Source organism: Eublepharis macularius, chromosome 3, assembly GCF_028583425.1.
Source record: "Eublepharis macularius isolate TG4126 chromosome 3, MPM_Emac_v1.0, whole genome shotgun sequence".
Classification (NCBI taxonomy): Eukaryota; Metazoa; Chordata; class Lepidosauria; order Squamata; family Eublepharidae; genus Eublepharis; species Eublepharis macularius.
In genome coordinates this window covers 40208779-40235265 of record NC_072792.1, presented here as the reverse complement: position 1 = coordinate 40235265, position 26487 = coordinate 40208779, and the positions used below count along the sequence as shown (strand labels likewise).

Genomic DNA, 26487 nt, shown 5'->3' with positions numbered 1-26487 from the left:
TAGACTGGGCTGTGTCAGAGAACACTTGTGTGTGAAAAGCCAGTTGCACGGTATTGCATGATGAAGGAACACAGTGAAGCGACGTGCCAAGCAGCCATAAATGGGTTAACGAACAGCTGATGCGATCATGGAAAAATCAGATTGCAGTTGGTGAACAGGACGTGAGATGAACTCGTGAGTGTTCAAGCATCCCGAGTTATTCTTTATACTAAAAAGGAATAGCACTTTTTGACCTTACTTGGACTCTAAGCTCATGCCACTGAAGATAAAGCTCCCTGAGATGACAGCACCAACCAAGCCCATAGCAAGCACTGGAACACTAGCCATCCTTGATAATATTGTTATCATGGTAACCTGGGGCACAATGAAATCCATTGTGACCTGCTCTCTGATCATCAGTGACATGTTCCTTACCACACTCTAGTGAAGCACCAGAACTGAAGACATACAATATCACACTGGTTCCGGTCATGCAGACTTGTAAGTAGATAGCCCCATGAAGTTAATTACTTAATTAAGTACCGTGGATGGAACTCCTAGAGCACATCTGGTAAACAATACCAGGGCAGACCTGAGGGGGACACCAGAACTTTGTAAGCTTTATAGTTAATCCCGCAGCATCACTTGGTGTACAGGGTTATTGTAAGGTAAAATGGAGGGGAGGTGAAACCCTTAGAGGAAGAGTGGAATAAAAATGTACTGAATGCATAGATGTCTAACACACAACTTCCTCTTCACTCTTTGTTTCAGATATTTGACAAGGCTGATAAAATGACCACAGTTACTGGTCAGATACTTACTGCTGTGGCTAGTCTGAGAGATACAGATAGAACCAATATTGAAGCAGCTGCAGCAATGCTGACTTCAGTCTTGAAAAAACAAAGGAATAAACTGAGGACCAAGGTGCTTCAATAGATGACGATAGTATGGGGTTTTGTTCCTACAAATCTCAGAAATTGTGTTTGTATACCCCGTATAGACCCTACGGACATCTGTGGTATTTGTTGTGAAAATTACTGAATTTTCCAAAGGTTCTAGTAACTGTTTTTGTTCTGGTCTGTTATCTTATTTACCTCACAAGGAAAAGAGCAGTCTAAGAATATGAAATGACTTTCCGCTGTCCATTACCATATATAAAATGCAGCGGCGGGGGAGGGGGGATCTATAAATAAACGTTTTGAAGAAAACCATGTAAGTGCAACGGTGCTCTGCCAGCATTAAAATAAGTGACCATTCAGTGCACCGATCAAGGGGATGCACAAATGATATATACATCAGCTAATAAGGCCTTTCATGGTGGTGGTGGAAAGTGTCCTCGAGTCATAGCTGATTTATGACGAGCCCTGCTGGGGTTTTCAAGGCAAGAGGTTTAAAGAGGTGGTTTGCCACTAGCTTCATCTGCATAGCAACCCTGGTCTTCTTTGGAAAATACTTTCATTACCCTGTTCACACAAACTGGCAACCATGCACATTGAGAGGACCATAAATAATATAATTTCCCTTTATGTGTAATTTGAGCACCAGAGTTGTAATGACTGAAAAGGGCTATAGCAGGGGTCCCCAATATTTTTAAGCCTGCGGATACCTTTGGAATTCTGACACTGGTTAGTGGGTGCAACCACAAAAGGGCTATCACAGGAGATAGAGCCAAACACAAAAATGTCAGGAAATGAGGTAATGCGTAACTAAAAGTAACTCTTCAACATTTCAGGCAGAAGCTCTGTTTAACAAGATGCCTTTTAAAATGAACATAGTGTTTTAAGATATTTTCTTGGAGCTTACCTCAGTCACTCAGTGAAGATCCTTATGCTGTGGGGGCAGCTGCTCCTAAAGCAACATTTTAAAAATCTCAGCCAAGTGGATCTCCAATGGCCAATCAGAAAGCCCCATCTGGCCTTTTAGAAAAACTTGGCAGGGGGTAGGAAAGGTGTTGGCAGGTGCCACGGTGCCCGTGTTGGTTTTTGTTCCACAACCAAATATTATCTAAATATTAAATGGTGTTACATTTATCACTGAGGACTAAAGTTGCCAACTCCATGTCATGAAATTCCTGGAGATTTGTTGTTGGAGCCTGCAAGGCAGGATTTGAAGAGGGAAAGGACCTCCTGTGGGGTGTAATGCCATAGACTCCGCCTTCCAAAGCTGCCATTTTCTCCAGGGGAACGGATCTCTGTAGTTCAGAGGTTAGTTGTAATTCTAGGAGATCACCAAGCCCCACCTGGTGGTTGGCAACACTATTGAGCGCCGAACACTATAAAAGGAACAGTAAACAGAAAATATTTAAGAATCATATGTGACAATGCCTTATCTGTGTTATTTTTTTTCAGGTACCAGAAATCATAGATATTATTTATTTCCACTTACAAGCTCTCCAGGATCCCATTGCTAGAAAAGCAGCCATGGATGCCATTTGCCTGTTGGCTGATACATACACAGAGGAAGTGATCTCGAGTCTTCTGAGCCTCTCGCTGCCCTGTGACACGTAAGGAACAGAAGTATTGTCCATATTTCCAAAGAGGAATACAGGGAAGAAAAGTCTCTTCACTGGAATGTGTTTCTGATTGTTGTGATGAAGAAATGGGAGGACTAGAGTGGAAACAGTGTAACTGATTCCACATTTTCAAAGTACCTTCATCTTCATACCTTTACCAGACTATGCTAGATAAATGCACCCCTGTCACTTGGCCCTAATGTTACATTGCTGTACTGAAAAAGAGGGTTTTAGAATAAATTCCTTATGAGGAAAGACTAAGAAACTGGAGGCTTTTAGAGGGAAAAAATGACTGAGGGCCAAGCTACACATGACGAATGACACTTGAACGGCAAGTGGATTGAGTGGAGGGCAAGTGAACAGGGAGAAATATGATGGTTGTTGTGGGTTTTCCGGGCTGTATTGCCGTAGTCTTGGCATTGTAGTTCCTGACGTTTCGCCAGCAGCTGTGGCTGGCATCTTCAGAGGTGTAGCACCAAAAGACAGAGATCTCTCAGTGTCACAGGGAGAAATATACTTGCTGTTCAAGTGTCATTCGTCATGTGTAGCTTGGCCCTAAGGGGAAAGCATGATACAGGTTTATACAATTATGTACAAATGGGTAAGAAGTTTTCCTCCCTTTCCTGTAAGACTAGATTTTACAGACACCTTATGAATTTGACAGGCAGTAGAAAGGAAGGAATTTTTAACTGAAAGTGTGATTCATTTATGGAAGTTAAGGTGGCGTGTAGTGGTTAGAGTGTCAGGCCGCGAATCTGGTAAACCCCGTATTCAAATCCCCACTCTTGCACGGAACCTTGTACACATCTCACACTTTCAGCCTAAACTGTCTCACTGGGTTGTTGTGAGGATAAAATGGAGGAAAGGAGAACAATGTAAACTGCTTTGATGGCTACTGGGGAGAAAGACGGGGTATAAATGAAGTAAATAAATACATTCGCTGCAGTGGGAAGTGGTGATAGACACTCGTTTAGCTAGCTCTAAAAACGGATTCGGCGTCTTATTTAGGCTGCTTCCACACACGTTGGATAATCCACTTTCATTACTCTTTAGTGAACATTTGAAACTGATTTTCCATGTGTGGAACAAAAAATCCACTTCTAAAGGATTGCGAAAGTGAATTGAAAGTGCATTATTCAAAGTGTGTGGAAATGACCTTAGTCACAGTGGGAATCCATCCCATGTTCAGAGGCAGTAGTCCTCTGAATGTGAATGCTGAGGGGGTGCAACAGTAGGGAAGGCTGCGGCCTACTTTCCCTGTTTTTAAGCCTTCTGGGGGCATCTGATTGACTGCTGTGGAGAACAGGATAGCATACAAGATGAACCATTGGTCTGATCTGGCAGAGCTGCTCTGGCTCCCTTGTATTATAGGCCATTTGTTTCCAGTGAATTGATAGAGATGATAACTTCTCTGTCACTCTTTATTTGTGTTAGGAAGCAAGAATATCCATTCTCCCCCCTCCCCTGCCTCCCGGTTCATCTCTGGTCCCAGAATTCACATTCTTTCCTGAATTCTTTTCCATAGTAGTTATTAGATTCTTTACGCATTTCAGAACAACCTATAGAGATCCAGAGCCTCTGGATAGGTGCAGCATACTTTATAGCCTAGATTCCTGTACTGACAACACTGAGTTGGACTCTTCTCTGCCTACTTGGTCAAGTAGGGGATAGGGATTAGTCAGAGTTCCTTGATTTGGAAACTCAATTTGTAGCAATAATTGCTTATTCAAACCACAGCCAAAAGGTAAAATTAAGTATTTAGGGATTGAGATCCCAAGCAAATTATCAAAATTGTACAGGCTAATATGGACATGCTAAGCTAGATTTGAAATACTGAGCAAGCATTAGATATTTCTCTTTGGGGTAAAGTTAATGCAATTAAAATGAATCATTTATCTGATTTGATTCATTTAATTAGAGGCTTGCATGTAACTATCCAAATTACCTGTTTCTGTAAAATAAACTCTATACTCTGCAATTTTAATGGGTTGATAAATTATTGTGTATCGCATATTCAGAGCTGCAGTTAAACAGGGAGATTTCCACTTTCTAACAGCACAGATTTTTTACTTTCACATCTAACACCTCCGTGCCCCTTTTATGCAAACAAAAAGGCTTAGCTTTGAAATAGCTGCAGCCACTGCATGGCATTGCAGCACTGGGAGCAATAGCTACATGCGGGGGGCGGGGGGAAGAGTCGCTTATCATTAGTTCTGCAACAGAATTAATTAAGGACCTGGGATAACAATTTTCTGTTTGATCCTTCTATGTACCAGATGTCACCTTTTTGGCTTAACCTCAATTTGAAATAGGTGAAGGGAAAAACAGTTAATGGGAAATCTGAGCTTACTAAGTGTATCATTTATTAAACTTCCAAGATCTCTCCAAGCTGGCAGGGACGGGGGGAGGCAGATTTGCCAAGGGCCCAGAAAACCAAGGAGCTGCCTGCCTCAGTTCCCGTATATCTCATTGGCTCTTGCCCTAGCCTGCCCATCAGAATTCTTGCTATTTTGTTTTCTCACATGTACACCCACAGCATTATGCCCCCATGCTCAAGCCCTGGTAGGGGGAAGCGGGAAGGTTCCCAGCATCACAACTGCCCACATCTTACCCTCTGAAATGTCCGACTCCTGATGTCTTTTGAGGAACTACAATCAAAATATGACCTCCTCGTTAGACAGCTTTGAAAATACACACCACTGCACAACTCTCTTAGGGCCAATTAACTATTGCCAGCAAACTACATGGAATTTAGAAAGGGGGCAGGGGAGATTGTAATACGTGAGAAGAGATGCTATTAGGGTTGCCAGTGTCCAGGCAGTGGCTGGAGATCTCCAGGCAGAGATCAGTTCCTGTGGAGAAAATGACTGCTTTGGAAGATGGACTCTATGATATTATACCCTGCTGAAGGCCATCCGCCCCAACCCCATCCTCTTCACACCGCACTCCTAAATTCTCCAGGAATTTCCAAACCTGGAACTGGCAACTCTAGATGCTATTCTTGTTTATTTTGATGTATGTTTATGTTCCTTCCAAAATCAAAACTTAATTTTAAAAAATCAATACACAAAATGGAAGCTTCCTGCACTAACTTCCCCCTTGGCATATCCTTCACTTAACATAGGATAGGGTTCCCAGCTCTATGCTCACAAATGCCAAGAGTTTTTTGTTGTGGTGCCTGGAGGAGGGTGGAGTTTCAGGAGGATGTGACATTATTTCTGGGTGACACTATAGGAATTTCCTGTAATCTCTATGGTGAAGATGTTAGCCTCCACCCCACTTTTTCTCCTGCTTCTCAAATTATCAAGGGCAGGAGTGTTGCCAAGTAGGCCCCCTCCCCTGCTTTAAAGCCTGCCATGAACTGTGCTAGAGTTTCCTGCGTTGCTGTTTTACTGTTACACCAAAGATTGCTTTACACGTGTGTGTGTGTTAATACACGTGTCAGTTTCCTGCCTGCGTGTCAATTACCTTGCTGCTGCAATAGACTGTGTGGTTCACCGACTCCATGTTTGGTTAACTGCACAAAAGGACTCTCTTTCTGGGCAGCCCTGCCCTGACCTGTATCTGGAATTCCCAGTGTGTGTTTGGACTGTGTTACAAGTGTGCCCCGTGCCTGCATTGCCATCTACCACGGACCGTGCCTGTTCCCTGCTTTGGACTGTGTTTTGTGTGCTGTTTCCCCTGCCTCCATGGAAGCCTGCCTCATATGGGCCCAAGCCGCTGCTAGCAGCCGGGCGCCTGCCGGGGAAACCTCCAGCGAGCCTGGCTAGGCGCTCCCTGGTCAGTTCCCGCCTGGAGGCTCCCGCGGGCCGGTCGCCGAGCTTGCCCTCGCTACCGGGCAGCCTGCTATCCAGCCCCAGCTATGCCCAGCCGGCGTCCATGTTCTTAGGCAGCCAGAAGACCCAAGGAAGAAGCCTGCTTTGGGAAGCCATTTCGGCGAAGCGGGCACATCACGTCCGCAGCGAGAGCACCTCGCCCCGCTCTGCATATCTTAGGAGCCGCCCCGGAGAAGAACTAAGTGCTGACCATCCCAAGCACTTAGAGAATGCATCTCAAAGAAACCTCCGCATTCCAGAAGCTGATGACATCAGGACAAGCCCTGTCCGCTGGAACATCCTTTCAGCCCACTTGGATTTCCCCCTCCCTCTTTTGTCCCCTCTTCCTGAGGTGTCACTTATCACAATCTGATTACCAAAGTGGCCCATCCAAGCCATTCAGTAGCCCATTAGACCCTTTGTTTTAATCTGTGAGAACCACCAAGTACAGCACCAGCCCCAGGGTACGTTTTGGGGTATTTAAGCCGGCCTCTCAGACCGCATGGGGCGCGTGCCATCCTATCCAGACTTCCTTGCTGTCCATCTGTGGTTCCAGTGCTGGCATTGGACCACTACCCTCGCTGCTGTGTCTCTGCTTCGCTCCAGGATAAGTGAGTATTCCCCCTATCATCGTTGGGAACCAGCTAATGCGAACGTCTCTGTATTTCCTACTCTGTATTTCCTAGATCCTGTGTGTTCCTTGTATGATTGTGCAAGTTAGGCTTACGCCACACTAAATACACGTGTTTGGAACTTATTTGTTGTCTGCCTCTTTTTCACTAGAGTGTCTGGGATCGGGACCTCCGTATACATAGGTTATGATCCGCGCTTAATATTAAGTTACAGACTGCTACAGCTAATTCCCCATTATAATAAAGAGCAGTTCTGGTAACAGTTTACTGGTGGAGAATGCGGGCATAACCCAGTTCGTGTGAATACACGTGAGTCGACACGCGTGTCTTCAGCGAACTGACTTAGAGGAAAATTTTCCAGACCTCAGTGTAAAGAGCGCAATTTAGCTCAGGGAATTAAAAGTGTGAGTGTGTGTGGCTCTAGCGAGCATTTCTATCTTGTGGGTTGGCTTTTCCCCATTTCCTCCTTCAGCCAGCTTTGGACTACTTGCCTTTTGTGGTGCACCGCGAGGCCCTCCAGCCGTTATAACCGGTGTACTGTGGGTGAGGACCTCTGAACTGGTGAAGTTCCTGGCCACCTTCCGGGCCGCCTAAACGCGTCTATGTGGGTGGGATCCCAGAAGTAGGCTCTAGATATATACGCATATATACTTCCTGAAGCAGCACATATAAAACTCTTTTCCACCCTCCCCCATCTCTCCTAAGTCCGTCCAAACCCCGTTCCTGCCAGCACTTAGGCTTCAATCCCCGCTCCGGAGGAAACGTGAAGGGATCGATAGTCCGTTCGTTTGTTTAGTTAGTTTAGCTTTGGGAATCTAAAGCCAGGTTCCTGAAGCCCCACGGCAGCCGGCCGCATCGTGCTTAAGAGTTTTAAGTTAGACTCTTGGGCGCCTTTCCGCTTGCGAGTTTTAAGTCAGACTCGTGGGCGCACCTCGCTTGGGAGTCAGTAGGACTCTTGGGCACACCTTTGCTTGGGAGTTGTTAGAACTCTTGAGCGCACCTCGCTTGGGAGTACAGTAAGCTTTACTCCTGGGCACTTTTGCTTGGGGACGTGCAGAGGCAGTCCTTGAGCACTTTAGTCTTTTGGTCTTAGCTTGGAGGCAGTTTAACTGTTTGTCTCTGAGCACGAGGCCTGGGGACACTTTGAGTTTAGTTCTTGGGCAGAGAGCTTGAGAGCATTGTTGGCTTCTGAGCAGAGGCTTGGGAGACCCCTTAATTGCAGTTTCTAAGCAGAGGCTTGGGAACACTTTTTGGTTTTCTGAGCAATAGGCTTGGGAGACCCCTGAGATTTGGTTTTCCGAGCATTGGCTTGGGAGACCCCTGAGCTTTGGCTTCTGAGCAGAGGCTTGGAAGCACTGAGCGTTTTGGTTCTTGGGCTTAGAGAGCTTGAGAGCACCTTCTGAGCCAGTGAACTTTTCCTGGTCCCGTGGCTTGTAGGCAAGCTTGAAACGGGAATAGGAATTTTCCCCTCTCCCCCGGAGGAGAAGGATTGAGTGTAGGACCCTTAGAAATACCCTTGTAAACCTAAAAGTAAAACCTTAAAACCCCCTGGTTAAAAAAAAAAAAAAATCCTTGAGAACCGGCGGGAAGGATAAACCTCCCAAAGGAACATAGAGAGGAAAAGTTGTTAAAACCCCTGAGTAGTTTTGAATAAAAAGTAAAATGTACCGGGCAAACCCCACCGTGCCCCGCCTGGAGAAGTGGCTAGTTAAGAAGGGAGATTGCCCTTGGGAAGCCGGTTCCTTCAAGGGACCCGACCCGCTCCAGATAGTTAGAAGCGCCTTCCAGGATTTCTGTGACAAGGAGAAACCTAGATCGAGCAAAAAGGACAGATATGGAGCCTGGGCACTTTTCACTGCCCTGCAGGACAGCGTGTCCCTAATTAGTAAGTTACAAACCACGCAGGAGGAGCTAGAGGAGAGGTCAGAGCGAGAGCAGGACGCCTTGCGTCTAGAAATCCAGACTCTCAAGACTAAGCTAACTGAACAGGAAAAAGAGTATGAGAGAAGAGCAGTTGAGTGGCGTGCCGAACGCGTCAATTTCATACTAGAAAAGCAAGGAATAACTACCGCCCTCCAGGACGCTCAGCACAAGGCTGAAGCGGCCACCGCTCGTGCCGACATGGCTGAGCACACATTAACTGAGGGACAGGAGGAGATTACTAAGCTCACCCATGCCGCCCGGTTCATGGCGGACCACAACCAGTCTAAAACCGCAGCCGCGGATCATTCAGCTTGTAAGAGGGAGCTAGAGGCCCTGAAGCGACACTTGGGGATGCAACAGGCCGTAATTTCCGCCGTGCACCCCTCAGCCCTCTTGGCCCTCCCAGAAGATAGTAAGGATAGCTGGGCATCTCAGTCGCCCCAGCCCGAGGAAGCCCCACAGCCCCTCCACCCAATAGCCACTAAAGAAATAGTATCCATGGACAAGGATGGCAGAAAGACAGACCGGGTCGTTAAGGAAACCCGCAATTGGAGGCCCGACGAGCTCCAAGCCATAGCAGATCGCATGGGACCCCTAAATCGAGACACAGCTATCCAGTGGTTCACCCATGTGACCACCTCCCAGCCCTCCGCTAGTGGTTCCGATGTAGCCCAACTGGCCCGCCACTGCGCCAGCCCCGAAATAGTCACAGCCCTTAATGCCTACGTGTCCAACCGAAGGCTAGCCACCCGCAGTCAGTACGGGTCCATCAAAGAACTGTGCGCATTCCTATGGCCCACCAAAAGCTTGAAAGCCCTGTACATTGCAGAGTCCCAAAAGCCCGGAGAGGACCCAGAGGCATATTTAGCTAGGAAGCAGCTTCTCGCTGAGCTAGCAGACGAAGTGGACTTAGATGCCAGCGATGTACCCGACTTTGACGAGTTAGAATTCAGGAGGGCAGTTATAGATGGACTCAACAGCACCACTCGCCTAGCCCTGGCAGGAGTAGAACCTGGGAGCATCTCATGGGGAGACCTGGAAGCTCACATCAGGAGCATTGCTGGCCTGTTGCGAGAAACCGGCGCCATCCGCCATGTGAAGTCCCCGGCCTCCCGTAGGAAGGGGAGCAAGCCGATAAGTGCAGTCACTTACGCCAATCATGGCCCCCACTCTCAGTACCGACCGCAGGGACGCAACTCGTACTCGGAGGCAAGGGGAGGAATCCTGAGGGGAAGGAGCAGCAGTTTCAACCGGGGAAGAGGGCCAAGGGACTACCGCCCGGGAGTTTCCTTTGCACCCACCCCGAGTCACGGTTCCTCCTCCCAGCAGGGACCCCACGAGCCCCGACCGCAAGATGCGCCCCTAGCCCCTTCCCATTCTCGAGCATCGCACCCGTACAACCATCAGGTCTACCCGCCTCCAGATCAGTCTAACGCTTGGGGAGCATCACAGGGCGACCACGAGGGCTACCGGGACCGTGGCAGCACGCCCCAGTCCAGGGACTCCCTTCGCTGGGAACTTTGGATGCATCTCAAAAACATTGGAGCGAACATGGAGCTATTCGATGGAAAGCCCACGTCCGTTCTAATGAAGGCGATCATGGAGTGGGAAGACCAGCAGCAGCCCCCAGTACCCCCGTCGGCGCCCCCTTTACCGCCAGACCCTCCCTTCTCGAGTCCCCCGATAGCTGCGGTCCGGGAACGCCCGAGCCCCAACAACCCCTTTAGAGGAAGCGCCGCTTCCACCGACCAGGGTGCAGGATCAGAATAGGGTCGCCCCGAGTCCCAGTCTCCTTCCGTGGGCATAGTTGCCAAACTAAAGCCGGACACATGGGGGAGACCGACAGTAAAGGCAGGGATCGGGACTCCCGGGGAAAAGAAGAAGCCTGCCACCCTCCTCATAGATACCGGAGCTTCACTTAATATACTCCGGCCCACCTTAGTTACGAAGGGCATCCAGACCCCCACAACCATGCAACTCGCCGGTTTTGGAGGCGGCATGCAGGAATCCCCGGTCTGGCAGGATATCCCCCTCTCCGTCGGGAACCTGGCCACCCGGATTTCGGCATGCGCAAACCGGGGAGAAGATGATGGACTTCTGGGCATGCCGTTCTTCCGAGCCGAAGGACTGACCATTGACCTAGCGAATGGACTCCTGTGGCGCATCCCAGGAGGCCCAGACTTTGTCAACGCAGTCCATCGATGTGCAGCCCTTAAAGCCCCTTTGCCTCTCGCCCCCATCACAGGAGACCCCTGGGTTCAGGACTTTCCCGAAGTGTGGGTGGCAGACAAGGCCGAGTGTGGGATAGTGAAGGGCGCCTGCGTCCTGATTGAAGGAAAGGACCCCCCTCCCCAAAGACAGTACAAGTACCCAGCAGAAGCTGAGGCAGGGATAGCCAAGACTATAGAAGGACTCCTTGAGTGGGACGTCATACTCCCGATGCAGTCCATCTGCAACGCCCCATTGTGGCCAGTTCTAAAAGCAGATGGAGTGACCTGGAGAATGACGGTCGACTTCCGTGCCCTGAATGCCACCACCCCTCCAGTTGCCCCGGTTGTGGCCAAGTACAACGAGATCCTGACGGCCATTGCCGCTGGGTCCCGGTTCTACTCGGTCATAGACCTGGCCAACGCTTTCCACTCCATCCGGTTGCATGAGTCTTGCTGGTACAAGTTCGCGTTCACCTTCCGCGGCCAGCAATACGCATTCAAGCGGACACCCCAGGGATTCCACTCCAGCCCCAGTATTTGTCATGCCCATGTGGTTCAGATGTGGGAACGCCTCCAACCCTCCTCGAGGCCCCACGTACTGAGCTACGTGGATGACATTTTGGTCCACGCCCCTACGGAAGAACTAGCCCGCCAAATCACCAGGGAAGTCCTGGAACTCCTCCGCGAGACTGGGTTCAAGGCAAGCAGGGAAAAGGCCCAATTGGTGCAGACCAGCGTCAAGTACCTGGGTCTGACCCTGGGACCCGAGGGTCGCACCCCGGATGCCCAGCGAATGGAGGTCATTTCCAAGCTGCCTGCACCCACCGATGTCCCCTCACTCAGAGCCCTTCTAGGAACTTTTAACTTCTCCCGAGACTTCATCGAGTCCTTTGCAGACAAAGCTCGCCCCCTTTATGCTCTCCTCAAGAAGAACACTCCCTGGGAGTGGGGACCGGATCAACAGACAGCCTTAGCCGAACTGAAGCGCAGCCTGGCCGCAGCCCTGGCCTTAGCCCATCCAGATGTTACCCAGCCATTCTTTATTCAGCTAGCCGTGGCAGACAAGAGCATAGGAGCCACGCTCACCCAGCAACAAGCGGGAGCCGCTAGAGTAGTAGCCTATGCCTCTCGCAATCTAACTTCAGTGGAGACCAAGTTCAGCCCATGCGAAAAGACTTGCCTTGCTCTAGTCTGGAGTCTGACCCATTGGGAATTTATCATAGGAGGCTCACGCACCATAGTTCAAACCACTCACACGCCCCTCAAATATATTCTGTCTGGCAAAATACAAGATGGACAAGTCTCAAACGCCCGCATAGCACAGTGGACCCTGGCCCTGGTTAACCGCGGAGTAGAGTTTAAAAAGGAAGCCACTGAGCCACCAGCCCCCTATGGCCTGTTAGTAACCGGGACTGAGCATGAGTGCCCCCTGGACCCGCCACCGCAGGTTGTTTGGCCAGTCACTTGGGGAGTCCCGCTAGAGGAAGCCCGACTGAACGGCTTCACATGCTGGTTCTGCGACGGCTCCTCCTTTCACGTTGGAGGCTCCCCTCGGACAGGCTACGGCGCTGTGCGAGTGAGCGACGCATGCACTCTGAAGGGTCCAGCCCGCCCCTATTCCAGCCAAGCGGCTGAGGTGCAAGCGCTTCTGGCAGTGCTTGAGTTTGAGCCCCCAGAAAGCCCACTCGCCATTTACACAGACTCGGATTGGACGGCCAAAGCCGCCACGGTCTGGCTCCCGGTATGGCAGAATCAGGGGTGGAGAGTTAGTGATGGGAAACCCGTAGCCCACCTACAGCTGTGGCAGCAAGTAGCAGCGCTCCTTCAGTCCCGCTCAGGCCCAACGCAGGTTACCCATGTCAAAGGACACCAAAAGATAAACTCAGAGACCGCTTATTGGAATGACCAGGCAGACCTCGCAGCCAAGGCAGCCGCTACTGAAAATGCTCCCTTACCGGAACCAGCCACCGATTGTCCCCTCCACCCTGTCACCACCCGAGCACAAGCGCGCAACCAGGCTCAGGGAATCGCAGGAACACTAGACCTAGCACAACTGCAGATATCTGACCCAGAAGTAGCTGACCTCCTAGCCGCAGGAAGAGATCAGACAGGAAGATTATTGATCCGAGAAGAAGAAGGCATAGTTTGGGCAGTAGATGCAGCCGGTGAACGCCACTGGGTAGTGCCACTGGAAGTCAGGGCCGACCTGATTCAGTTTGTCCACGAGCAGGGACACCGAGGCAAGGATCTGACTCTGGAGAGGGTCAAAGAGGTTGGTTGGTGGCCTGGCATGCGCACCGAAGTAGCGCAATGGGTAGACAACTGTCTGTCCTGCGCTATGGTCAATGCAGACCCAACTGGACCTAGAGCTCCCCTCCAGCATCAGAGAATTGATGGACCCTGGGCTCGTATACAGATTGACTTTATCGGTCCCCTTCCTCCCACTCCCCGCGGCAATCGCTACTGTCTCACTGTCATAGACCCCTTTAGCAAATGGGTTGAAGCGTTTCCGTGTAAGCGCAACAATGCAGCCACCACAGCCAAACTACTGTTTAATAATGTTTTTTCAAGATGGGGCATTGTGAGAGTCATGGACTCCGATTTAGGCTCACACTTCATCGGAGAAGTCACACAGGAACTTTGCAAGGCGCTAGGCATCCAGCAACGCTTCCACATAGCCGGCCACCCTCAAGCTTCAGGCGCCATAGAAAGAACCAACCGGACCCTCAAGGAGGCTCTCCGCAAAATGGTTCGCTCCTCCGGGAGAGACTGGGATGAAAAACTCCCCATAATCCTAATGGCCATCAGAGGCACCACCGCAGTCCACGGGCTCACACCCCATATGGTAATGACAGGGCGAAGAATGCAGCTCCCAGAAGCCTTCTGGCTAGATACGCAGCTCCCTTCTGATATGCAGCCTGTAGTAATTAATGACGCCTGGGTTCAGGACCTCATCTCATCCATACACGCCGTCCACATGCAAGTGGCCCAGAAGTTGGGCACAGCTCAGAAGGATATGGACCGCAAATTAGGATGGGTCAGGAACCCAAGGCAGTGGGAAGAAGGACAGCTCGTTTTATATAGAAAGTTCTCACAGAAGGCACACTCACTAGCCGCCAAATGGCAAGGCCCCGTCCCAATCACGAAAAGAGTTTCTCCAGCCGTCTATCAGGTAGCTATCCAGAGGAAGACAGGAGGCACTTGGCTAAAATACTTTCACGCCTCTCAATTAAAGGAATGGAAAGGAAAGCCGCTCCAGACCGCCCCACCAGTGTATGACCCTGGGGGAGCCGCCGCCAGCCCAGCCCCCCTCTGCCCAGTGATTCGCCAGATCTCCCTACACCCTGGGCCAGAGATACCCTGTGTCCCCTTAGACCAGACCTTTGTAGACTTAGTATAAAAGAAACAGTAGAATATGTAGATATAGGTGTGAATGTCGAAAGTTTTTCCAGTTCTATTCTTTAACTTCATTAGGCGGGCCCCACAGTTGGGACCCTTGGGGAGGACACGGCAGCCAAAGCCAAATAGGACCACCACCGAAAGTGATTCTTAATTGGATTTTAGAGCCGCATGTTCGGAAAAAAATTGCACAGGCAAAAGAGATTTGCTGTGTGTGAAAGTGTTTGGAGAGGCTTTAGCCCAAAAGTGAATGCAGTCTTCCAACGTTGAAACCACCAAAAAAGGTGATTTCTTTGTTTGAAAACATTTCACCCGCCGTGCTGGTGAAGATCCCGCATCTACGTAGATTCGGGGTCTCACCTGCCAGACCCACGCTTTCGCATGATGGTCGGCTTTGGCTTTGAGGGCCGTGCCTCCCCTGGAAAAGAACCCCCAGATAGCCCAACATCCCTCTTTTACTAATGTTCATATTCGTCATGGTGAGTTGCTATACGGCGCCACCATCCAGTACGCTTTAGTGCAAAGGTAAAAGACCCGCCAGTATTTTGTAAATATGTGCCCTCTGGAATATGTTATTGAGGTGCGTTCGCCACGCACAAGGGGCAGCGTGCCTCATTTACATAGCCAGGATCCCCCGCGCCAAGATGACCCCCGAACAATCCAGACACAGTGGCGCCGGCAGATCTCGGCCGTCTCCGCCGCTTTTCGATAAACGCCGCCGAGCGCCCTCGGCTCCACTTCGGCCCTTTCCGCCAGCAGCCGCCCGCCCCATGTAATCTTTTCCCTTGCCCGTACCGTATAAGGGAAAAGAAGGGGGGGGAGACATATTGAAGTTTTAATGAAGCCACGCCAGGCCTTCCAAGTGAGGGCAACCCGAAAGTACCCCACACCCATATGCTTCTTGCTCAGTGTATTTTTCTTTTCGCCCGGTGTACCTTTTTTTTTTTAACCAGAAAACGGGGCCTCCCGAGGGAGTCCCTCCAAAAATTGGTAGTCCTGCAAACATATGACGAAAGCCCATTTTTAGGAAGGTAAGCGAGGGCCCCCGTCTGCAGCAACCCTTATAGTTACTGGATACCGCTCTCTAGGTTTTTCTTCCTTTTAAAGCGGCAAGGCCAGGCCGAGCCGGACCGATAGCTCTCAGCCCGCAAGATAAGAGCAGCCCGCCGCCAAGCAAGGGGCACCTGAAGGCCACATAGCCTAGGCACCCAGGGACCCCTGGGGCGAGTTTGCATAATCCCGCCTAACGCACAGCCGACCCTTGCTCGACGTAAAGACGTTACCCTCTGAAATATACATGCTTTAGAAAGAAACCTTCGCACAGGAGTTCCCCAGAGCAACAAGCTGGAAGGCTCGCTTAGTGCCCCTGGGACTTCTCGTTCGAACCCCGCTTAACATACAGTGCTGGCAGAAAAACGCTCTCCCTTTTCTTTCTCCCTACTTCACTTCATTTATTTTGCTGCAAGAAACTCAGGGAACCTGTACTTATATCCGCAGGTCTCCCCAGGACATTTTCACTACAGAAAGGAAAGGAAGGCCAGGAGATGAGGCACCTGGCTACCCTGTGTTTGCTCGTGCTGGCAGGCACCCTAACAGAGGGACGCCCGTCCAAATTAATGCCCTACCCCCACTGGAGATGTATAAATACCCTGGCAGGGAATGAAATGATGGTCTGCAAAGTTGTGCAGCAGAGCAATATGACCACCCCCACGGACCGCACTAACTTCCGCAGTTGCGAAGAGCAGTGGATCCGGCCCCCAGAGCTTGTTATTTTATGTGTGGGAGTAAAAACCATGTCCCAAGAATTAGTATGCTATTCACCTACTGATACAGTTTCACCACTTGCTCCGATTCCTTGTATGTTTCTTCCCCGTATCAGGCCAGCCCCCACCGCAGTCCCGGTGGTAGACAAATATACCACCCCTGCCAACTTCGAAACCTCGCCATTTGTCACTGAGGCTTTCGGACCATACTGTGAAGTTATTTTAGTGTCGGCCGCAGTATGGAAGGCAGGAGACCCCTTTAGAATGACCATCCTACTAGGCACCACTACCACTGAGTCTGCATCAGTCACTGTCACGCCCCCTTCAGGCACAGTTCTCTCCTTTGCTATAGAACGCTGGGAGAACCTGACCTGGATTGTAAAAGAGGAAGACCTAGCCAAACATGGCCCACCCGATTGGATACTGGTTCAGCAGACGCCCGAATGCCAAACCAAGCCCCTAGTAGAGAAATTTCACCGGCTTGGGCTGCTCTTTGTAAACTTGACTCATGAACCAGGCAATTATTCCCTGCTGATCCGGACCCAGGAGACCCACACCATCCAAATTGACCCTTTGATTGCTAGCAATGAACAATTAAGCCAAGGCGGCACGCATATAGTGGGCTCCCATGTTTTGAAAACTGACATTCGAGAGAGAGTTCTAGTCCGCCCGCAAATGTCTTTGAAAGAAATCCGCATAGACTTAGCTGAGCTAAATGTAACCCAGAGGCTGCCGCAGTGCGCTCCCTATCTGGAGGCTGGTAGCAAGGGTTGGAATGCATGGCTACAACTGTGGATCGATCCCTCCCCCTCTCTCTCGCGTGCCAGACGAAGCATCGCCGACTGGACTGCTCCTGCAGCCGGAGGCTTAGCAATCATGGATTCGGTCAACATTGAGACTCTCGCTAATAAGTTTGCCCATGTCACGACTAGCATCTCCGACTTAGGTAAACCGGTGGTGCAGTCCCTAAATTCCATTTCGAATGGGCAACATGAGATCAGCTCCATTCTAGTTAACTGGGAGAGTCAAATTGAAAGAGATTTTTCTCTGCTGCTCAAAGGAACACAGTCTGTGGAACGCAACGTGTCAATAGCCATGGCATGTATGCAAGCCCAACAATTAAACCAGGCTGTGGCCATGGGGCTAATTCGGCAAGCCATGGATGGGCATTTGCCCCTGGAAATTAAAAGATTGATTATGCCCAAATTGTCACCCATTGAACTGGAGCTTGAATCCTGGTGGTCTCTCGTAAATTCCTCATTCTCACCAACCACCCAGGAGCTTAAATTATTTTTATTAACGGCCAGTGCGCACGAGTCATTCCACGTGTATCCAGTCGTGCCTCTGGGACTCCAAGTCAGCGACACCGAAGTCCTCTACGCCCGCCACCCTGACCATTGGGCCCGCTTCACCCCGACCGGATGGCAGCTCGTCAGCCTCCAAGGGTGCCAGCATCGAGACCAGACCGGCTTCATTTGCCAGGACCAAGCCTTTGCACCGCATCACCCCTGTGTAGCCCCGCAAGTCGACGCCCTCAACGAGTGCTCTTTCGAGGTCGCCCGGGAGAACAGCTCCGCTGTGGTCTACCTTGGGAAAGGATGTGCCTGCGTGCGAACGGCCTGCGACTTTGTGGTCCTGAATTCGTTCCAGCTCAAGCCCGTGATCCCGGGAGTCAACCGCTGCTTCTGCAACCTGTCTTCGGTAGCAGCCTGCGATTTCACCTACACGGTACCGGTCTGGACCCAAGAAGAGATCCTGGTGGCACCCTCCATCTATCGTTATGTGAAGCCCATTTCCCTTGGCATCGGTCTGGAGCTACTCCATGAGCTCCTGACCCACCCCCAGCTCCACCGCACCCTCCAGAGCATCCAGAGGGACGGGGACACTACTGCTTTGGTTGTGTCCCACAACGGGAAGGAGATCCTGGACCTGGTCCAACGAATCAAGACCACCGGAGAGTACTCGTGGTGGGAAACCCTCTTTGGCTGGAGCCCCACTGCCACTGGAATTTACAATTTGGCTTTGCACCCGATCGTCGTCATTTTGGCCTTTCAAGTCTTGTTGTGTGCCTCACTGCTTTACCTGGGCTGTTGGAGCCGCCGACAGCTCCAGCGACTCCAGCTGTCTTACCGCTTGGATCACTATAACCCCGACCTTCTTCTGCCTTAAGGGTTGTTCTTGGCGCCCCGTTTTAGCCTTTGTTTGTTTTATTGCTTGTGCTGGTATGAACTATGCTTGTATTTTACTATGTGTACGGATCCTGAACCAGCCCCATGGACGCTTTGCCGCTGGACACCGCTCCGAGGCCCTCTTGTGGACTAGGGGGGGACGTATTTCTCTGCCTCCCAGCCCACGGCCCGTCTCCAAACGACCGCCAGCAGCGCCACCTCCATGAGGACTAGAACTGTGTGCCTGAAGCCCTTCTCGCCGCTCACCGATCCTGCTCTGCGGATTGACGCAGACAGCAAGGGGGGGTGGAAGTGTGTTTTGGAGCACATGGACTAAGTTTGCTTGTTCCTGTATATATGCAACCCAGTCTAGCAGCTGTACTGCGGACTGAGCCGTCTGTGACCTTTGTTGCTCTATTGTTTTATGAGTTTCTTTCCATGACTTTTATGAATTTCACTCCCATGAATTTAGCCCCGAACTAGCCCCTCCCTCTACCTACTGCAAGTGCGCCCATGATCTTCCCATGAACTGGGACCCTTTTATCACCCCCTATTAACTTTATCCCTATGAAGTTGATTTTAACCTTAGGAATTGCCTTTTTAACCTGACTCCCTCCGCCGAGGTAATTCTAGCCTATTTATCATTTTATGAATTGGGTTTTATCCGGGACTTCTCCTGAGCAGTCTCTTTTAAGGGTTATTTTATTCCTGCTTTTAGACTCTATGAATTTGGTTTTAATCTGGCCGCATGAATTGGTCTTTTAATTGCAGAGTTTATTTTTCTGCCCCCATGAGCCCCTCCGCCGCTTACCCTCATGAATTATTTCCTCGCACTTGCTTTTATCATTGCTGCTTTTATCTATGAGTTGGTTTTAACTTCCTGGTTTATTGCTTTTAATCATATATATATCTATGTATTTATGATTTTAACCATCTATGAATTGTTCCACCCTCGATGAATTGGTCTATGCCTTGCTTGCACATTTCACTTTTATCTTGTATGAATTGCTTTTTATCCTGCATTCATGAATTGACCCATGAATTGCCTTTGCTTTTAATCTTATGCCTATGAATTAATCCATGTATATGAATTGCTCCTTGTTTTTAGTGCTTTTAATCCACCGTGAATTGCGAATGAGTTACCTCCAGTTATGAATTGATCTATGTACGCAAAATATGAATTGTTGCTGCTTATATGCATGAATTGCTCATTGCTGCCTATGAATTGCTGTCTATGTTGACTGTAGCACTTAGCACACCCCCTGGTGTGAACCCAGAGACCTGCAGCCCATTGGCTGATCTAAATTGCACTTATTCGGTTAGGTGGTTCTCTAAACTAAATTTTTGAGTGACGCCTCCCCCTCCTTCCCTTCCCACTCCTTCTTCGCTCGAAGCTCGACCACCGGACATTGCCGACCACCTCGCCTTTGAAGTCAAGTTCGGAGACCCACGCGCCTGACGCCACGGGGTCTCCGAGGGGGGGAATTGTTGCCAAGTAGGCCCCCTCCCCTGCTTTAAAGCCTGCCATGAACTGTGCTAGAGTTTCCTGCGTTGCTGTTTTACTGTTACACCAAAGATTGCTTTACACGTGTGTGTGTGTTAATACACGTGTCAGTTTCCTGCCTGCGTGTCAATTACCTTGCTGCTGCAATAGACTGTGTGGTTCACCGACTCCATGTTTGGTTAAATGCACAGCCCTGCCCTGACCTGTATCTGGAATTCCCAGTGTGTGTTTGGACTGTGTTACAAGTGTGCCCCGTGCCCCGTGCCTGCATTGCCATCTACCACGGACCGTGCCTGTTCCCTGCTTTGGACTGTGTTTTGTGTGCTGTTTCCCCTGCCTCCATGGAAGCCTGCCTCATATGGGCCCAAGCCGCTGCTAGCAGCCGGGCGCCTGCCGGGGAAACCTCCAGCGAGCCTGGCTAGGCGCTCCCTGGTCAGTTCCCGCCTGGAGGCTCCCGCGGGCCGGTCGCCGAGCTTGCCCTCGCTACCGGGCAGCCTGCTATCCAGCCCCAGCTATGCCCAGCCGGCGTCCATGTTCTTAGGCAGCCAGAAGACCCAAGGAAGAAGCCTGCTTTGGGAAAGCCATTTCGGCGAAGCGGGCACATCACGTCCGCAGCGAGAGCACCTCGCCCCGCTCTGCATATCTTAGGAGCCGCCCCGGAGAAGAACTAAGTGCCGACCATCCCAAGCACTTAGAGAATGCATCTCAAAGAAACCTCCGCATTCCAGAAGCTGATGACATCAGGACAAGCCCTGTCCACTGGAACATCCTTTCAGCCCACTTGGATTTCCCCCTCCCTCTTTTGTCCCCTCTTCCTGAGGTGTCACTTATCACAATCTGATTACCAAAGTGGCCCATCCAAGCCATTCAGTAGCCCATTAGACCCTTTGTTTTAATCTGTGAGAACCACCAAGTACAGCACCAGCCCCAGGGTACGTTTTGGGGTATTTAAGCCGGCCTCTCAGACCGCATGGGGCGCGTGCCATCCTATCCAGACTTCCTTGCTGTCCGTCTGTGGTTCCAGTGCTGGCATTGGACCACTACCCTCGCTGCTGTGTCTCTGCTTCGCTCCAGGATAAGTGAGTATTCCCCCTATCATCGTTGGGAACCAGCTAATGCGAACGTCTCTGTATTTCCTACTCTGTATTTCCTAGATCCTGTGTGTTCCTTGTATGATTGTGCAAGTTAGGCTTACACCACACTAAATACACGTGTTTGGAACTTATTTGTTGTCTGCCTCTTTTTCACTAGAGTGTCTGGGATCGGGACCTCCGTATACATAGGTTATGATCCGCGCTTAATATTAAGTTACAGACTGCTACAGCTAATTCCCCATTATAATAAAGAGCAGTTCTGGTAACAGGAGATTGCCCTCTCCCAGAAGGAAAATGGCAAGCCTTCCAAAGAAAGAGGATTGAAAATGACTTAAATGATCCTAGTAGTACTGTCTCTCTTGGGGGACCTAAAGCAGATTTGAAGTACCAGTTCAACCTCTTTCATACCAGTACTCCATACCAGAGTGAACTAGCTTACTTGTCTTGCACCCCTCCATGGGAAATTAGCCATTTAGGCTGCAAGAACATTTCAGTGGTCGCAGTATCTTCTGCATCAGCTTGACAGTGCATGAGTGAATTATCTTGCACTCTTAATGTGTTCCTATGCGTATTGTTTAATGGCCAGACAGGTATGCAGAACTGTGCAGTTTTAGACTGTGGATATTGAAGCAGCCTATTCAGATCCCTAAGAGCCATTAGAATGTGCCTTAAGCAGAAGTCTGCAAACACAACAAAAATCCAGTTTTTCAAATAGTAACCTGCTCAAGGAGCTGAGTTCTGTGCAGGCCACACCGGATTGTTGTGGATCTCAAATCAGAACCGTACTAGTTTGCAAGAAATGCATTATGAGATTGCCTCTTAGAGACAGGCTATTCATCAACTGGCCTGCAGGGATTTATTTGTATGATTATTTATTTATTACATTTGTATCTTGCCACATGACTCAATTGAGCCCTCCAGGTGGCTATTTATAATGCTGTAGTATGCCAAATGGCTTGTCCTCATGCTCAGAAAATACTAACACTGCAAGGCTGCAAGTGCTATGAGAGTTGTGAATACTGCATTGCAGACAATTAGAGTTAGTGAAGGTAGTTTGTCAGCTGTTTTAGGTATAGATTGTAAACTACTGTTAGATTATAGGGATTCCAGATTTTAAAATTTACCTCATTTATACCCCACTGCTCTCCACAAGGAGGTCTAAAGTGGCTTACCACATGGTCCGCTTCTCAGAGTCTCTCTACACAAGACGTCTGGGCACGTGTTTATCAAGTGCCAGGAGACACAATGTTAGCCAGGAAGTGTAGTACTGAAAGACAGATCCTGTGGAGATAGCTCTGGAGGGGATGGATTCTCTCACAGCCCTCCGCCGCATATGTCATGCTGGACTGTTTCCCCTTCCAGAGCTTTTACCCTGCCGCCCTCGCTGCTTAAAAGTTTGAATTAACTGAGCCTCGGCAAGGCAAAGGCTCCAGAAGGGGAGACAGTCCAATGCACCAAAGGCAGCGGAGGGCTGTGAGCAGGGGTCATTTCGTAGAAAAAGAGCTGGAGGAACTTCTTAGCACAACTTATTAGCATAACTGATTTGCATATGCCACACCCCTTGACATCACCAGGAGTGTGTCATTAGCATAACTGATTTGCATGTGCCATACCCCCTGACATCATCTATCATGGCTGTTTTGGACCCAATCCTGGCCATTCAGGGCCAAAATAAGGCCCAAAATGGCAAAAGGGGGCTGAAAATGACCAAAAAGGGGCCCAAAGTGGTCAGGATCGGGCCACTGCTGAGTGGGAGAGTGATCCACCACCCATCAGAGGCCTGATCCGGGCCGTTTCAGCCTCAATCCAGGCTGAAACTGGCCCAAAATGGCCGAGAGTCAGGTGGGCGGAGCCACTTGACATGTGACCTCTTTGGGGAATTGCCAGAACTGTGTTCCTGCGTGTTCCCCCTCGAAATGAGCCCTGGCTGTGAGTGAATTCATCTCTGGAGAAATTTGTGCCAGCTCTGTCTTTCAAAACTACGCTTCCTGGCTTACATTGCTTCTCCCAGCATCAGACAAATATGTGTCAGATGTCTTGTGTGGAGAGACTCTAAGTTTTAACCCTATGCGGTAGGTTAGGTTGTATGTGACTGGCCCAAGGTCACTCAGGAAGCTTCTATGGCAGAGTGGGATCTGGGTCTCTCAGATCCTAGTTGGACACTCTAACCAGTGGTTGCCTAAGTTTCTAGTCCTCGTGGTTGAAAAGGTAAGTTTGAAACGGTAATGGCAAACTAGTTATAACAATACTATTAGTGGCAATTGGCAAACAAGCTTACAGGTATAGTGGATACATCCTTTGCAGTGCAGTCTCAAGCAGAGTTACACCTTTCTAAGTATATAGAAGTCAATTATAATTCTGCTTAGGACCGAACAGCTGGTTTCTTTGCTGGTCTTATATGTATCTAGATTCAGTAGTAGGATGGCACTTCAGGCATGCATACTCGAGTCACAAAGGAACAGACCAGAAGTGTTGGTGTCTGTATTCACGGGTATTTGTTTTGTTTTGTTAATTTCAGGCACGTCACTGAAATTTGGGAAGTTCTGGGTCAAGCTAAACAACCAGTCAGACTCCAGGTTCTGGTGAAGCTTCTTGAAGTGCTGAAAAGAAGACCTTGCCTCCAGCATGAATCCCCTAGCTTGACCATTAAGGACAATTCCTCCCTTCTTCCTCTAGCGGTGAGCAAAAGACAAATGTATTAATTCCTGAACTCCACACTGCACTGCTGTAGATCATTGACTGAGAACTAGAAAATGGCACAGCTGTGACTGGAAACCACCACCCAAATAAAGGATTAAAAGTAATAGTTTTACAGTGTTATCCTAAACCGAGTTATACCTTTCTAAGTCCACTGAAATCAATGGGCTTAGAAGGGTGTGTCATGAGGATTACACTGTTAAGTATTTCAGTTCCCTGTGGGATTATGGCTACATTCTCATTTCAAACTATGGCTACATTCTTATTTTGGACAAATAAACATTGTTCAAGGGCTTCCAACTTTGGGTTGGGAAATTCCTGGCGATTTGGGGGTGGAGCCTGAGGAAAGGTGGGTTTGGAAAGAGGAGGGACCTCAGCAGGGTATAATGCCACAGAGCCCACTCTCCAAAGCAGCTTTTTTCTCCATGAGAACTGATCTCTGTCATCTGGAGATCAGTTGTAATTGCAGGAGATCCCAGACCCCACCTGGACGTTGGCATTGCAACTCTAATTTGGTCTTGGATATCAGATCTTGGAGAAAGAAAATAATCAGGCAGGAGAGGGAGAGAAAATGCAAGTTATCCTTCGGCTGCAATTCTGTTCCATGGACATGTGTCTAGGATCCATGCATCCCCTGATCACACACAGAATTTACACTCAGAATTTACCTTGGTAAACAGTTTTTATGCAAAGCACAATTAAGTCACCACGCATTCTTCCCTCCAAGGGCACCTGACCTATGAATTTGCCCATTGATTAGAGCTTCCTACTGCTTCTCGGTGAAGGGATAGTAAAACAATGCACTAGCTATAATACTCCTAAAACAACTAAAGTCACAAAGATAAAACCATGGTTGGCACAAGATTATGGGAGGATGTCAAGATCTCCAGAATCTGTCATAATGCCTTGCTTATGCCTGGTACCTAGCTTTTTAAACATAGGTAGCTTTTTTTAACCCCCCCCCACCACTTTTTGTTGCTTATGTTGGATTGGGGTTTTTGTTTTAATTTTTTCCCCCTTGCCCTGGTTTACGCAATGATTTGTTAGAGTTTCCTCCATGGAGATCAGGGTGACATACATGGGCTGTCCCCTTTCTGAATTTATCCTTGCAACAACCTTGTACAGTAGGTGAAGCAGAGAGGAAGTGATTGGCCCAAGGTGGGCATCATGGCAAAGAAGAGATTTGAATCTAGATCTCTGATCCCTTAATACATACATACACACACATTCTCTCTCTCTCTCTCTCTCTCTCTCTCTCTCTCTCTCTCACACACACACACACACACACACACACACACACACACACACACATTCTTTCCTGTGCTGGTTTCTCTGATTGTTTTGTATTATTTTTACGCTGTGGATTTTTTTGAAGAATAGTGCTGCTTTTACTTTTTATGCTATTTGTTGTATTTGTGAATAGTCCTAATGCTGCTATGTTTTGCTGAGAGTTATATTGCTGAACTCATTAATTGATTATAGGTAATTTTTTAAACTGTTTATTTGGAAGCTGGTTAAGGAGCATATTTTTCCTGAGAGCCCCAGAAAGCAACATTTTTTTAATAAATAAATGTGCCTTCTGCATTCTGTTTCAGGCAACAAAGGCCCTGTGCATAATATTTAGGAATAAAAAGTCCAAAGTGCCTATGAACAGCTTTTATGTGTCTGTGATCATCTTCTTGGTTATTCAGCTGCATTACTTGGTGAATTTTCCAGACATTGAATATGGAATGGAGGAGAGTCTCAAAGCATCAAGCTATATAAGGTAACAGTTACTGAGTAAACATCAGATAGAACAATGCTCTGTTTTCTGTGCCTTCAGCAAAGATTCCAGTGGCTGTATTCTGATTAGAGATGGGCACGATCCGCATTACAAACATCAAAACCCACGAAAATGGCAATCGCGCGATCGTGACCTGGCAGATCGTGATCGTCCACGGCCAACAATCCAGCAGTCAGGAGAGGCCTGGATCATGGCGTTCGGGCTCGATTTGGGAATCCAGACACTCAGGTGCCAGCAATCTATTCCCCTGGCAACAGAGCCAGGGGAATGCCTGAGCTCTGTTTGCCCTCCTTCTGTTGCCCTAGAAATCCAAATGGAAGCCCAGCTTTCCTTGATCAGCAGGGCTTCCTTCCAACCACGGAGCAGCAAAGCAGTCACAAGTTGGGAGAAGACACCCAGGGGAGGGAGGGGGAAGGGGGTGTTCTGTAGCCATGGGCACTCCAATCTCATCCCTGCAAACCCTGATAGGCAGCTCTGACGGCCAAACACAGACAGCCAAACACAAACACAGATGCCACCGGCATCACCCACCGTTCCTGTATCGCTGGGAACAGCAGGGCGCCCCTCCGCTTTTGCCTCCATGATCCACGATCCACGATCCGGGTTCGGGAACGGGAGATGGTTGTTGCTGTTCAGGAATTCAGGATTGTGGTCTGCACTGAACCACGATCTTCTGGTTCTGTAATTTTTTTTGGTTCGTGCCCATGTCTAATTCTGACCACTACAACATGAGAGTCATTGGCAGCATCCTATCATCCAGCCTAAGGAATCTTCCTCCAACTTAAATGCCTCTTCATCCAATGGAAGAGCCGCTTAAAGTTGCAGGAAGACTTCAGACTTTGCTTAATGGAGTGGTAGGATACAAACCACTAGAATTAAAAATGTACTTTGTCAAGAATCATTTTCTTGATGTCATCCCAAATAGATTTGTTTAATAAATCCCTTTGGTGTCAGTAGAAAATAATCCCCTGTGTGTACACTTAAGACTGTAGGCCTAGCACAATTCTT

General features: G+C 49.2%; 1 protein-coding gene across 1 annotated transcript in view; it reads left to right on the top strand.

Moving 5' to 3' along the window:
* Positions 1–280: 280 nt before the first annotated feature.
* Positions 281–26487, top strand: part of LOC129326197 (maestro heat-like repeat-containing protein family member 6) — a 49202-nt gene continuing 22995 nt past the window's right edge. The window contains exons 1-5 of the mRNA XM_054974363.1: positions 281–349; positions 751–903; positions 2328–2482; positions 23518–23677; positions 25292–25461. Coding sequence (XP_054830338.1) covers positions 281–349; positions 751–903; positions 2328–2482; positions 23518–23677; positions 25292–25461 — 707 coding nt within the window. The remainder of the gene's footprint in view (positions 350–750; positions 904–2327; positions 2483–23517; positions 23678–25291; positions 25462–26487) is intronic.